The sequence below is a fragment of the Mirounga angustirostris genome, unplaced genomic scaffold, assembly GCF_029215605.1.
Source record: "Mirounga angustirostris isolate CCGP_5_RB_7025 unplaced genomic scaffold, mMirAng1.0.hap1 SCAF_17, whole genome shotgun sequence".
Taxonomy (NCBI): Eukaryota; Metazoa; Chordata; class Mammalia; order Carnivora; family Phocidae; genus Mirounga; species Mirounga angustirostris.
In genome coordinates this window covers 44,606,231-44,620,733 of record NW_026991725.1, presented here as the reverse complement: position 1 = coordinate 44,620,733, position 14,503 = coordinate 44,606,231, and the positions used below count along the sequence as shown (strand labels likewise).

The window sequence follows — 14,503 nt, the reverse complement described above, 5'->3', positions numbered from 1 at the left end:
TCCAAAACCCAGGGAGAGCTTTCCACAGGCAAAGTTAAGAGGCCTCTGGGACTAACCACACCAAACATGCTTTGCACCCGAGAGTGCACCCAAGAGTGCACCCGAGAGCACAACTATGCTGCCCGGGTCTCTGCCCTGCCCCTGGCCTGCAGGACCCAGGCTCCGACCCCAAGGACCCACGGCTTGCACATCCCTGCCCACGCCTGCACCATGAGCCAGCCAAGGGCCACCCAGACGTCTCTGAAAGGCTAAGCCAGATGCAACACAACCATTACCACGTGTGACTCTCGTCTTTGTTTTTTTAAGGGGGGGAGTGGGGGGAGGAGCAGGGGAAGAGAGAGAGTCCCAAGCAGGCTCCAAGCCCAGCACAGAGCCTGACTCGGGGCTCAACCTCACAACCCCAGCGGAGATCATGACCTGAGCCAAAACCAAGAGCCAGATACTTAACCAACTGAGCCACCCAGGCGCCCCACCACACACAGCTGTTTGAATTTAAATCTGATAAAATTAAATAAAATGTAGAATTAAAAAAGAAAGAAAGTAGAATTCAGCCTCTCTGTAAGGCCAACAGCACGTGTGCTGGCAGCCACCACGAGGCAGATCCAGAACACGCGTCACCACAGACGTTCTCTCAGACGTCACCCCGGTGACCCCAGGTTTCTTCGAGACTGATGTATGTCCATGTTCAAAACCACTTTTTTTTTTTCTTTTTTTTAATTTTTATTTATTTATTTGAGAGAGAAAGAATGAGAGACAGAGAGCATGAGAAGGAAGAGGATCAGAGGGAGAAGCAGACTCCCCGCTGAGCAGGGAGCCCAATGCGGGACTCGATCCCGGGACTCCAGGATCATGACCTGAGCTGAAGGCAGTCGCTTAACCGACTGAGCCACCCAGGCGCCCCTCCACTTTTTTCTTCTTAAAGAGGTTTTTAAATGTAATAGGATTTAAGCTGATAAAAGAAATATAACAGAAATAACTAGAGTTCTCAAATTTAACTTCAAAAGGAAAACAAAAAGGCTTTGGGGGCTCTGACAAATAGCTCAGCTGAAAGAAAATATAAAAGGATAGAGGGAAAGAACAGCCACTGCTTTTAACCAGAAACATGTCTCCTTTTGATCTTCTCACATACCTGAAACAATCCAACACAGACCCAACCACGTCATCCGCCAGCTCTTTGGGAAGCCTTGCAGCCATCCTACCAATTCTGAAAAAGAGAGGCGGCACTCCGTCAGCATCACCAGCCCGCTGTGAGGGGCACAATCAACGAGGAACTGTCCCCAGCCATTTCCCTCCCTCCAGAGAATGGGAAAGAGAGGCAGACCCAGAGTGAGCCTCACACACACTCTGCTCTACACAACGCCTGTTAGGGAGCCTCATCCTAGCGACAGACACAGACCGACACAGGCATCTCCTGAGGGGAGGGAGACCGGGGGGGAGGGTGCCCACAAGGCAGCAGCCTGCTGCTGATGGTCAATGGCACCCAGCACCAGGCCACCACCCTTGGCCTGACCCCTCGGGACCACCCCCCACCTGGCGGGCTGCCCCGCATCCACACTAGACACCTCCTGACTGGATCAGCATCCCTCCCGGCACATCCCACTCCAACCACACGGGACTCTGGTTCAGAGGTTGCCTGCTGCCAAACACCTTCTCCATGAGGCACAACAGAGGACGAACAGCACTTCCCTTCTCAGGGGCTCTGGGATTAGATAAGGCTGTGTTAGCACCTGCTCCCTACGTGGGAGCTGTGCCTGCCTGTGCAGGGCAGGGGGTAGGGGCTGCACTGATGAGGACATGGAAGAGCAAGAAAAGGAACATTTGGAAGGAAAAAAAAAAAAAGGGCAAATTGGGCTTGCTCATAATTCTGCCCACTCTAGCCAGAAAGGCTAGAAAATGAAGGAGCCTCATTCCCCAGTTATGATCTTTAAAATCAGAACATAAAGCAATAAACGTATATTAGAAAAACCATTCTGCCTTCTAAAAGCCTCTAAGCTATTCGCAGCTCTCAATTGCACGTGAAGTGCTAAATGACAGAAAGTGCTCAGCAGACCATGCGGTGTTTCACTGACAAGCCATCAGCCCCGGGCCCAGCTCGCCCAGTGGGACAGAAGGCACCTACCCTTTGGCAGCAGACCACCGCACAATCGTGTCCTGGTCCTTCAGCCCGACCAGCAGCCGCTCTGCAACAACACAAGAAGGCCAGGACCATGAGCTCTGTGCACTCACCCTGGTTCTAGGTTAAGTTCTTCACTTCCCAGACTGAAGGTGTCCCTCATGAGCACCGTGAAGGAAATCACACGAAGAATATTAATTCTAAGGAAAAAACATTTCCTTTTCTTTGTTTTTAAATAATCATTTAAAGCCAACTCTTGCCATTGTTGCTAAAAAGTAGACCTACCCAGAGATCAATGTCTGCAAGAGGGTGCAGAAAAGGGGCTCTTACTGGGGTCTCAGGCATAGGCCAGACTCTAGGAAGAGCCACACAGGGGCCCAAAGGAAGTGGGAAGATGTCAGAGGCCTCTCGATAAGGGCCTGACAAGTCCCAGTCAATGGAAACCTTGACCAAGGGCACCCAGGCAGCCTGGGAAGGCCCAACATGGAGGAAGGACAGGAGCCTGTGAAGGAGTCAAGTTCACTGTGACTGGGGCAGTGTAGGACCCCAGGAGTGGGGGGAGTAGGTGAAGAAGCACAATGTGAAGGGGAGAGAATGGACATGAGAAACAGTGAGAAAGCACCAGAGGAGGTGCAATGCTGTGCCTCATGGACTAGGAGACTGGAGCTAAATGACAGTGGGAGACCCTACAGTGGGGGCAGGGGGAACCGGACGAGGAGGGGTGGCTGGAGGCTGGCAGGGTGTGTGAGGCCGCTGCAGTGGGGCTCTGCCCCGCTCTCTGAGCAGGAGACACTCCCTCGGGTAAGCGTAGGGCAGGGCCCAGAGCTCTTCAGGTTTGCAGCGGGAGGGACACTGCAGGTGTGTGCAGCAGAGGGCCAGCAAAGCCACCACTCCATCTCTCCAGGAGAAGGCCTGAGGCCATGGGCCGGATGCACCCAGGTGAGGTATGGTGGAGGGCTGAGGGCAGTATACTGAGGTGGAAATATGAGGGCTCATACATGGGAAGCAAACAGTAAACTGAATGACAGGGTCCAGGGCCCAAATGGTCGTGGGCATCAGGACCGAAGGCCAGCAGCCACAAGCTCCGTGAAAGGTGAGGGTGGGCAAGGTCACGGAAGGCCACATGATGCCAGCATGAAGAGGGGAGGAAGGCATGCACCTCAGAGGAGCCTCACCAGCGCCCCCAGGACCAGAGGGCAGCAGGCCCACCGCAGGCTCACCAGGAGGCTGCAGGGACCCTACCCACCTATCACGCTCTCCACCTCCTCGGGGATGTCATAGTCTCCGTCGCTGTCGGGAGTCTCCACGTGCGCCATCAACTCTTGCTGACTCTGGGCGCAGCGCTGCAGGTTAGCAGCCAACGAGCGGCAGCCACGCTGATACCTGCACACAGAGACAGTACCTCAGACCTGCTGCCACGCCCGCTGGAGCCTCTAAGAGAAATTATCTTGACGACTGAAATCAATACTTTGGTGTCCCTTAGGATCTGAAAGGGTTCCTGTGAAAATTCCATGTGTTTTACAGAGACGGGATGGAAAGAACATGGAGTGTAGCTGGCGTCCACAAGGGCTGCCAAGAAAAGATAATGCCAATCTGAGCCACAGAACAGAGGTTCTGCGCTACTCAGAAACCCTCGAGTGCTGTGCAGTGTCAGGCAGAAAGAAGGCGGGGGACGGGGCAGGACTGCAGGAGTGTGCCTGACAGAAGCAGCAGGGAGGGCACTCATGGGTCCCGTGGGTGTCAGCCTTACTTACAAGGCGCTCTGCCTCCCATCTCTACTGCCTCCAGGCCCTTCACCACCCTGGACTCTTCAACGCTTCAACTCTTCGACAGAGCCTCCCTCTCAAGCCCCAGCAGCCACAGCCCTCCCCCGACCGAGCTGAGGCCACAGGCATCATCCGTGGGCCGTGAGGACACTGGCATGGGCTGGCTCCGGCATCTGACCCTGCACAGCTCCTGAGCCTCCGGCCGCCAGAGTTTCCTCATCTGTCAGAGGAGGCCCTACCCAGAGGCTTGTGACGGACAGACGCAAGGATGTACACAAAGCCCTTTCCTCCTGGAAGGTGGGCCCCAGTGCGCCGCACTGAGGCAAGCACGCATGGGCCAGATTGGCGGGTGGCCCTGGATCAGGACACTGCCTGGAGCACAGAAGGTGCCCGAGTCAAGGTACAGAGTGCATCTGGGGCTGCAGCCTGAGGCTGGCTCCCAAACACAGACAACTGGAGCTTCACAGACAGAGCACAAACCTGAACACCAGCCCGGGCACTGCTAACTGTGGCGCTCAACAGCTCATTAACTCCCTGGACCAGTTTCCAACTCTGTAAAACAAGGGCGGTGGCAGGCAGCCCCAGGCGGCCCACCTTCTGATGCTCAAGCAATCCTCTCCCCTTGGTGCAGCCCAGACCCAGTGACTCCTTCTGAGTAGGAGGCCACAGCAGCCAGGGGATGTCCCTCCCAAGAAGGCTCAGGAAGACTGTGGCTTCTGTCCTGCCACCTTCTCACTCGGACAGAAACCACCCAACACCGTGCACTACACTATGGAAAGCCCCGCAGCAAGAACTTTGGGAGGCCCCCAGAAGACAGCCCACAAGGAATGGAGTCCTACCGACCTGACCTGAGCGTGCTTGGGTGCCCCCGGCCACGAGTGAGGCCTGAGATGGCAGCAGCGCTAGCCAACACCTTCGTGAAGCCTTAGACCCCGACCACAGGACCCAGCGAAGTTACACCCAGATTCCCAATCCACAGAAATGAGGACATTAAAAATGCATCATTTTAAGCTGCTAAATTTGGGGGTACTCTGTTACATAACTGTGATGTTGTCATTTACAATACGAAATATGTATTGGGTCCTTGTCCATTTCAGGATTAAGGTGTCTTCAGTTATGCTAAAGAAGTGACTTCTGGAAAGCCCCTAGGTCACCTAAGGATGGGGACTGGTCACCATGGAAACCAACCATGTGACTGGAGGGTTGGAATTTTCAATCTCACCCCCTAACCTCCGAGGAGGGAACAGGGGCTAGAGGTTTAATGAATCACCAATGGCCAATGATTTAATCAATCATGCCTCTGTAATGAAGCCTCCATAAAAATCCAGGAGAGGGTTTGGAGAGCTCCTGGGGGGTTAGCACGTGGAGACCCGACCCAGAGAGAGCGGTGCATGTGGACAGGACACAGCCCTTCCCCCCCACACCTCGCCCTGGGCTTCTCTTCCATCTGGCTGTTTCTGAGCTGTATCCTTTTATAATAAACTGGTGATCTAGTACACAAAATGTTTCTCATAGTTCTGTGAGTTGCTCTAGCATGTTAATTGAGCCTGAAGAGGGAGATGTGGGGATCCCAATTTATAACTGGTCAGTCAAGGCACAGGTGACAACCTGGACCTGCTACTGGCATCTGAGTAATGGGGCGGGGGGAGATAGTCTTGTGGGACTGAGCCCTTAATCTGAGGGATCATGAGGACTCAGACACTATCTCCGGGTAGACTGTGTCAGAATTGTGAGACAGCCACCTGGTGTCCAGGAACTGGCTGGTGTGGGGAAAAAAACCACACTTCAGAGCTGGTGTCAGAACGGGAGGAGCAGCAGGTAACTAATATAGGGAGAGCATCACCAGCCACCACAGGATTGTCCTCAAGATCGTAAACTGCCCAGCACAGAGCCTCACAATGGCTACCGTCCTTGCTCCTGTTTTCCTCAAATCAGTACACACGTTGATTACTTCATAGAAAAAGTACTCACCCTAACACTCAGTAATCAGAAACTACAAAGATGACAGATTCTAGGGCGCCTGAGTGGCTCAGTTGGTTAAGCGACTGCCTTCGGCTCAGGTCATGATCCTGGAGTCCCGGGATCGAGTCCCGCATCAGGCTCCCTGCTCAGCAGGGAGTCTGCTTCTCCCTCTGACCCTCCTCCCTCTCATGCTCTCTGTCTCTCATTCTCTCTGTCTCAAATAAATAAATAAATAAAATCTTAAAAAAAAAAAAAAGATGACAGATTCTAGGCTGCCGTCGGATTTACCCTTCTGCCATCAATTACAAAAGCTGGACGAAAGTCATAAACCAGCCATTTGCACACGTGAGATAACAAGACCGGGATACCATTCCTCACAGCAGGAGGTGCCCAGAAGCACCCCACCTTCACACCTCTCCTCCCCAAAGGTACTTTCTAAACCGCAGCATAGGAAAAGAGAGCCCAAGCAGACAGCAGCAGTCTTGCCTGGTAGATGAAAGAAAAACCCCAACTACAGAGATGGCAGGTATTTGGGGACAGACGTTGAGAAAAAGTAGCTGCTAAGAAGGAAAACCGTAATTGTGCATAGACGTCTCGTTGGATCCTTGGACGACCCCCAAGATGTGCAAGTACAGGGTAAGACCCAGAAGCACCATGTGAGAGCAGCTAGGAGGCTGAGAGCTGAGCTGAGTCCAGAGGTCATGTAATGCTGGGGAGTCACCAGGATGTGGGCCCAGCAAGGGAGACCAAACAGCCATGCACTAGAAGTGAGGAGCGTGCTGTAGGAGCAAGGGCTATGCTCCAGGGAAAAGGAACGGAACCAAGACCATCCTAACAAGGCCTCAGGAAGAGGGAGCAGCCCCAGCGAGTTACCAGCCTGCCAGATGGGCTTACTCCTCAAGGGAAGATAGCCAACAAAAGAATGACACTGAAAATAAAACAATATAACAGGAGATAAAATGAAAAAAAAAAAAAAAAAAACCCAAAATGAAGACAGAAGAGACAGAAAAAATAGCAAGAGGGTAGACTCCCATTAAATGTACGTGGAGGGGGCCTGGGTGGCTCAGTTGGTTAAGCAACTGCCTTCGGCTCAGGTCATGATCCTGGAGTCCCGGGATCGAGTCCCGCACCAGGCTCCCTGCTCAGCAGGAAGTCTGCTTCTCCCTCTGACCCTCCTCCCTCTCATGCTCTCTGTCTCTCATTCTCTCTCTCGCAAATAAATAAAATCTTAAAAAAAAAAAAATTTTTTTTAATAAATAAATAAATGTACGTGGAAATGCAAACTGAACAAAGCAATTATAGTGCTCAGCTATTCCCCTTCACACATAAAGGTTTACCGTCCCTGTGATGACTGATTTTATGTGTCAACTCGACTGAGCTACAGAGTACCCAGATATTCAGTCAAACTTTATTCTGTGTGTGCCTCTGCGTGTTTTTGGATGAGATGAACATTTAAACTGGTAGACTGAATAAACCAGACTGCCCTCCCCAGTGTGGGTGGGCCTCATCCAATCAGTTGAAGACCAGAACAGAGCAAAGAAGCCAACTCTCCCCTGGGGTTAAGAAGGAATTCTTCTTGCCTTTAGACTCAAATGCCACCATCAGCTCCCCTGGGTCTCCAGCTTTCTTACTCACCCTGCAGATGTCGATACTTGCCAGCCTCCACAATCACATGAGCCAGTCTTTAGAAGTGTCTGTGCACACACACATCCTCTCACCCTATCGGTTCTGTGTCCCTGGAGAACCCTAATACAGTACTGAAAATTAATTTTTTTTTAAGATTTTATTTATTTATTTGTCAGAGAGAGAGGGAGAAAGAGAGAGAGACAGAGCGCACACAAGCAGGGGGAGCGGTGGGCAGAGGGAGAAGCAGATTCCCTGCTGAGCAAGGAGCCCGATGCGGCACTCAATCCCAGGACCCTGGGATCATGACCTGAGCCGAAGGCAGACGCTTAACCATCTGAGCCACCCAGGCGCTCCTGAACATTAATTTTCCATGGCATTTTGGAAACTAACCACTAACATTTAGTCTCATAAACAACTTCTTACACAATGCGCTGTATGACCCAAAAGCTAATATGAGCAAAACATCACTACAACATAACATACTTCTCTGGAATTTGCTGGAATTTGAGACAAAGGATGAGCTGAACTTTACCAAACAACTCCTCCCAAACCACCAATATCAATACTGGAAATAAAACTAAAGACTCTTGGGCACCTGGGTGGCTCAGTTGGTTAAGCGACTGCCTTCGGCTCAGGCCATGATCCTGGAGTCCCGGGATCAAGTCCCGCATCGGGCTCCCTGCTCGGCGGGGAGTCTGCTTCTCCCTCTGACCCTCCTCCCTCTCATGCTCTCTGTCTCTCATTCTCTCTGTCTCAAATAAATAAATAAAATCTTTTAAAAAAAAACAAAAAACTAAAGACTCTTAGCTCTTTCCCTGCCACCACTGAGTCACACGGAGGCGGAGGCTTGGACACATTCAAGATTTGGCTCCACCCATAACCCCCTGCCGTGGCCAAGGAAGGCCCTGCTGCTGGAGGTGTAATGGACATTAATACTGCTTTACAGGAGGGGCTGAAGACCACCCTCATCCACGATGGCCTAGCACGTGGGATTCACGAAGCTGCCAAAGCCTTAGACAAGTGCCAAACCCATCTCTGTGCGTTTGCAACAACTGTGATGAGCCTGTGCGTGTCAAGCTGATGGAGGTGGTTTGTGCTCAGCACCAAGTCAACCTAATTGAGGTTGACGACAAGAAACGAGGGGAAGGGATGGGCCTCTATAAAACCAACAGAGAAGAAAACCCCATAAAGTAGTTGGTTGCAGTTGCGTGGTGCTGAAAGACTATGGCAAAGAGTCAGGCCAGGGATGCCATCGAGGAATACTTCAAACACGAGAAGTGAACAAATACAAAACGTGGTTCTTGTTCCTCACAAAAATACAAAAACTAAAAACAAAACAAAACAAAAAACCCGAAGACTGTTAAGAACACAGTACTCCAAGCACAGCAGAAAAGTCTGTTTCTGTGGGAGCCACTAATTCAAAAGCAATCTGTTAATTAACGTCAGACCGTTAGTTAAGACAGTTTCGGGGCGCCTGGGTGGCTCAGTCGTTAAGCGTCTGCCTTCGGCTCAGGTCATGATCCCAGGGTCCTGGGATCGAGCCCCGCATCGGGCTCCCTGCTCCGCGGGGAGCCTGTTTCTCCCTCTCCCTCTCCCCCTGCTTGTGATCCTGCTCTCACTGTGTCTCTGTCAAACAAACAAACAAACAAACAAACAAATAAATAAATAAGACAGTTTCCATCCACAGGCAAAAACAGCTTGGCTTTCTGAATCAACCTGAAGGAGAGCTTGCTTTCTCTAAAAGAAGCTTGTATTCAGCTTTATTGTTAATGGAGCTTTCCCTACAGTGAGCCTAAATTGGTAAAGGCATATTGCACCTGAATAATGTCACATAAAATGCAAAACCAAACTTCCCTTGTCACCACTCCAGCTTCAATTATCCTAATTGTAAGATGTAGGGACAGAAAAAAAAAGGAAGACTTCTCCTCTCAAAATCAGAAACACTGTTGAGACTAAGGAAATGAAGTGGAAGCAGAAGATAACAGTGTTCTCTGCCATGGCCACCTCAACCCAGGTGATCACCACACCAGCCTCCCCAACAGACGCGCAGGCCGTGCACATCACGGCCTGGTCTACTGACCTCCACTTCGCTACCCTGGGCTTCAGGAACGTCAGTCCCAGCCGCTGCACGAGCTTCACCCCAAGTTTGCGGAGCAGGGTCTGGTTGCTGTCGGGGAGCCTGCAGCCCTCTAGGCACTCGAGAACGGTGGAAGCTGCAAACAACAGCATATTCGGCTCAGATTGGTGGGAAGGATCTTCTGTGATCTGCCAAACTGCACTCTCTGTTTGGCACCCACAACATTAAAAGTACAGATGACTCTACAGGTCCCCCAGATGCAGTGTGATGGTCCAAATGCACAATGGACCCCAAAAAGAACCCCTCATCCCACGTCATTTACCAAGTGTAGGAGAGTTGAACCTGCTCAACTTTCTCAATGTGAAGCCACAAATGTGCAGGTTGGCAAAAAAAAAAAAAAAAAAGGAGCCCCCGAGAGAGAGAGAAGGCACAATAAGCAAGGAAGAGCTTATGGAAACATGGTGGATAAAGAAGACGCCACGGATTACAAGAAACTGCAAACAGGATGGGCCCGGCCCAATGGGGAAGGCTCTCCACAAACAGGGAAATGGGTGGCCAGTCCCCTTTGCTGCCAAGGCTGTTGGTGGGGGGACAAGGTGGCATCATGGGGAAGCGAGGGCCAGGAGAGCACACAGGATGGCATTTCATATGAAAGACAAGGAGGGCAAGATTTCAAGACAAGTTGTCACAGCATCTGAATAATTTCCCCAAAGACCCAAACAACACGCAGTGACTGATCTGGTATGAGTGACAATAACATAACACAGACCCAGCGTCTGTGTGTCCAAGTCCACTGAGGAGGAGGATATGTGAAGATGCTGAGCAACGATGCTCGTGTTTTCAGCTGTGACAGTAAGATCAACGCGTGTTTCCAAAACCATCCTACCTATCTTTTGGGGATACACACTAAAAAGGTAAGACGACAGGGTGTCTGGGCATGCTGAGTAGGACAAGACGCCCATGAATTAAAAGTGTGAAGCCTGTGACAGAAATGTGGGAGTTTGCTACACCGCTCTCTCTTCCTTTATACATGTTTGAAATTTTCCATAATGAAAATTTCTTTAAAAAAATAGCCTCTACTATTCAAAATTTATTCACACATCTTCTAAAATATGTAACTCCAAGAAATTTCTCTTGGTCCGGGTAGTAAACTTCTCTGCAGCAAGAATGAGGTTCTGTCTAAAATTAAGAGAATGAGGGGGCGTCTGGGTGGCTCAGTCGTTAAGCGTCTGCCTTCGGCCCAGGTCATGATCCCAGGGTCCTGGGATCAAGCCCCGAGTCGGGCTCCCTGCTCCGCGGGAAGCCTGCTTCTCCCTCTCCCACTCCCCCTGCTTGTGTTCCCTCTCTCGCTGTGTCTCTCTCTGTCAAATAAATAAATAAAATCTTTAAAAAATAAATAAAAATTTAAAAAATAAAATTAAGAGAATGAGGCAAAAGGTCAAAAGGCATGACCATGGCCCCAGGAACAATGCAGTTGTGACTGGGAGCCCAACAGGTGAGCCAGAGACCTCAGGGTATGTCCACATCACCAAGTCCCCCAGAATCAAAACTTGACAGACAGGGCACCAAGAACCCAGACCTCCTCCCCATACCAGGCCTGAAAAACCAGATTAAAGCACACATGCACACACAAAACAAACAAAAAACCGAAGAACTATGATAGTGTCCAAATACAGCAACTTACAGACTCTTGTTAACTATGAATAAAATGTGAAGGAGACACACTTGATCTTATACAGGCAAACTCACATCGCAAACACACCCTCTTACAAATAAATCTTACCATAGGGTAAACAGTCCTCACGTTTTCCATGCTTAAATATTTGTGCCTAAAAAAAAAAAAAAACAAAAACTGTTAAATGTTACAAACATGTTTACAAATTTAGAACAGAAATTATCAAAACAGTTCACAGCACCTTCCATAATTTTTATTCTAAATACCACAAAATAATGAATAGTTTCTGTACATGATAAAGTAATTAGAAAAGGAGAGGCCAGGGGTGCCTGGGTGGCTCAGTTGGTTAAGCGACTGCCTTCGGCTCAGGTCATGATCCTGGAGTCCCGGGATCGAGTCCCACATCGGGCTCCCTGCTCGGCAGGGAGTGTGCTTCTCCCTCTACCCTCTAACCCTACCCCCTCTTGCGCTCTCTCTCTCACTCTCTCTCTCTCCAATAAATAAATAAAATCTTTTTTAAAAAAAAAGAAAAGGAGAGGCCATGTCCCTAAAGGACTTTGTGAACCAGGAATGCAACCATAAGGCCAGTCCACTTAGGGAGGGCAAGACATCACCACTGACATGTACCCAAGCTGCCATTAAGGGCATTAGCCCTAAGAAGGAGAGTGAAAAATCTCACTGGGTTTTCTCTAATGACCTGTGTATAAGAAAAGGTGTGAAAGGGTAGAAGTTACAGGCCCAAGCAGCTCTCATGGAGGGTCAGGAGCCCAAGCATGCGCTCTTGGATTGTCATTCATGCTCAGTCAACAAGTGAGAAAGGGCTCCCCGTGCTTCTCACACACATTTGTTCATCCTGTGGGGCCCTGGCGAGGTGTCTCCCACCCCTGTCCCATAACCAGGGACTACGTCCAAACTCACAGACCTCACAAGCTCCAGAATGCTCAACCTGGAATTTTGCCCTCCACTTTTAGGTCTGGAAGAAAAATGGGGTAATTCACACAAGCATCCAAGCCCCTTAAACAAAGAATCCTAGCACTGAGCACTTCTAAGAATTTCTTACAAGAATTTCCTCTCCTTCAGAAACAATATTTAACCAGCAAAGTGAGAACTATTTCTGTTTTAGATATGAAGGTACGTGAGCCCATGTGCGCTAGACTCCCGTCCCCCTGACACAAGGTCCTGACAGTCAAGGAGTTGCTCAGCCCTTCAAGCTGCCCCCATTGTGTGGGCTTCCCAGCCATGGAGCACTCCCCAAACCACCTGGCCTCAAGGGACAGACAAGCTACCCCATGCCCAGACTATCAGAACCGACAGAATCCTCACAATAGCTGCAGTTTTAAGCCACAGGCTTTGGGGTGGGTTGTTCCCGACTTAGGAGAACTCCCGACTTAGGAAATCACCCTATAGGTCTGGATGCTACTGTCTAAGCCTGGACGGCAAACACCACCCTGACAGCAGGATGAGGACATGTGGCAGGGACATAAAGAGAACTCACCAGTACAGAAAGTCTGTGGGGAAGAAGGGAAGGACTGTGAGCTGCCAGAACAGAGCTGACAGCACTTGGCGGTTGGTTCAAGTGTTCTTTGAGGGATGCTTGAGTGGCTCCGTTAGAGGCTCAGTTAGTTAAGCATCTGCTTTCGACTAAGTCATGATCCCAGAGTCCTGGGATCAAGCCTCGAGTTAGGCTCCCTGCTTCTCCCTCTCCCTCTGACCTCTTCCCTGCTTGTGCTCTCTCTCTCTCTCAAATAAATAAAATCTTCAAAAAAAAAAAAAAGTGTTTTTTGGGTTCATTCACCAAGTAAATTATTAAGAATTTAAAATATTATGACATGCCAGAAGTGATCTCTCATGTGAACATTCTTTATTTGCCAAATTCCTTACAAAGCCTCAGTAAGAGAACGGAACAAAAGTGATGAACGCTGGCGCTAACATGGCCCCACCACTGGGCACGGGCGAACGGTGACGGGCACCTGCCTGCAGATGCCTGGCTCCGCCCCTTATGGCCCCACCCCACACAGAAGGGGGCCAGCACAGAGGCCCAGCCACAGCCGCTGCCGCTGCCTGGACTAACGGGAAGCAGTAACAATAACACATCCTTTATGGGCACGAGAGGAGTTCTACCCCTCTGCTCTTCCCAACCTTGAGCCCCACAGGATAACCCAAGCGCTCTGTACACATGAAGACTAGGATCACAAAGTCCCAACCCCCTGTGAACAGACTCAGGAAGGCAAAGGGATGAAAAGGAAAGAACAAAAACAAAATCAATGAAGAAAAGGGCTTTGTTTTTGTTAGTCTTTTTTTTTTTTTAGATTTTATTTATTGATTCGATTTTTTTCCAAAGATTTTATTTATTTGGGAGAGAGTGAGCGCGAGAGAGCATGAGTGGGGGGAGGGGCAGAGGGAGGAGAAGCAGACTCCCCGCGGAGCAGGGAACCCAACCTCGATCCCAGGACCCCGGGATCATGACCTGAGCCGAAGGCAGACACTCACAGCCACCGAGGCGCCCTCCCCAGGCTGCTTTACACATTAAAATGGGGCACCTTCACTGCCATTCACTCGGGAGAGCATGTGGCCATGCAGGCACACACAGGCGGTGGAGCAGGTAAAAATGCTCTCGTCTTCTGAAGGTCTTTTTTTTTTTTTAAGATTTTATTTATTTATTTGACACAGAGAGAGCGAGCACAAGCAGGCAGAACGGCAGGCAGAGGGAGAGGGAGAAGCAGACTCCCCGCTGAGCAGGGAGCCCGATGCGGGGCTCGATCCCAGGATCCCGGGATCATGACCTGAGCTGAAGGCAGACGTTTAACCGACTGAGCCACCCAGGCGCCCCTCTTCTGAAGGCCTTAAGTATTCATCAGCCAGGCCATGAAATGGGAGGTGCGATCTTTTCACGGAAGCATTAAAAAATGAACCAACGGCCCACGCCTGTGAAAGCACCCACTTTCATAAGCAATTACGCCTCTTCGAGATCAGAAAGAACACCACCATGCAGCCCAGGAGAAATGACCGTCAGGTCTGTTTCTCTTGTTCTAGAAACCAGCACAGCACAAGGTGCAAACAAAAAGAGTTTCTTAGTAATCATTCTAAACTACCACACCTTTCGATTGCTACCCACCCAAGCCTGCTTTTCTGCAATGTGTAAACCAGTTTCCCCTCCCCGGGGCATGTTCTCTGAGCCTGTGAATCACAGGCAGTCAGCTGCTCAGGAGCCAGTCTGCCCTGCTGCCGAGCAGGAGACACTGGTCTAAGGCTCCCTGAAGCACCACAAGTCAAGGCCAAGAAAA

The 14,503-nt window shown here is 50.3% G+C and overlaps 1 protein-coding gene and 1 pseudogene across 4 annotated transcripts in view; one reads left to right on the top strand and one right to left on the bottom strand.

Annotated features, from left to right (window-relative positions):
• Nucleotides 1–14,503, bottom strand: part of TBCD (tubulin folding cofactor D) — a 164,618-nt gene that overhangs the window by 122,952 nt on the left and 27,163 nt on the right. For all 4 annotated transcript variants that reach the window (XM_064583412.1, XM_064583411.1, XM_064583413.1 and 1 more), the window contains 5 exons: nucleotides 11,328–11,373; nucleotides 9,548–9,680; nucleotides 3,360–3,496; nucleotides 2,120–2,180; nucleotides 1,130–1,204 (listed from right to left, as the gene is read on the bottom strand). In XM_064583412.1, coding sequence (XP_064439482.1) covers nucleotides 1,130–1,204; nucleotides 2,120–2,180; nucleotides 3,360–3,496; nucleotides 9,548–9,680; nucleotides 11,328–11,373 — 452 coding nt within the window. The remainder of the gene's footprint in view (nucleotides 1–1,129; nucleotides 1,205–2,119; nucleotides 2,181–3,359; nucleotides 3,497–9,547; nucleotides 9,681–11,327; nucleotides 11,374–14,503) is intronic.
• Nucleotides 8,348–8,748, top strand: LOC123853629 (small ribosomal subunit protein eS12-like; annotated as a pseudogene).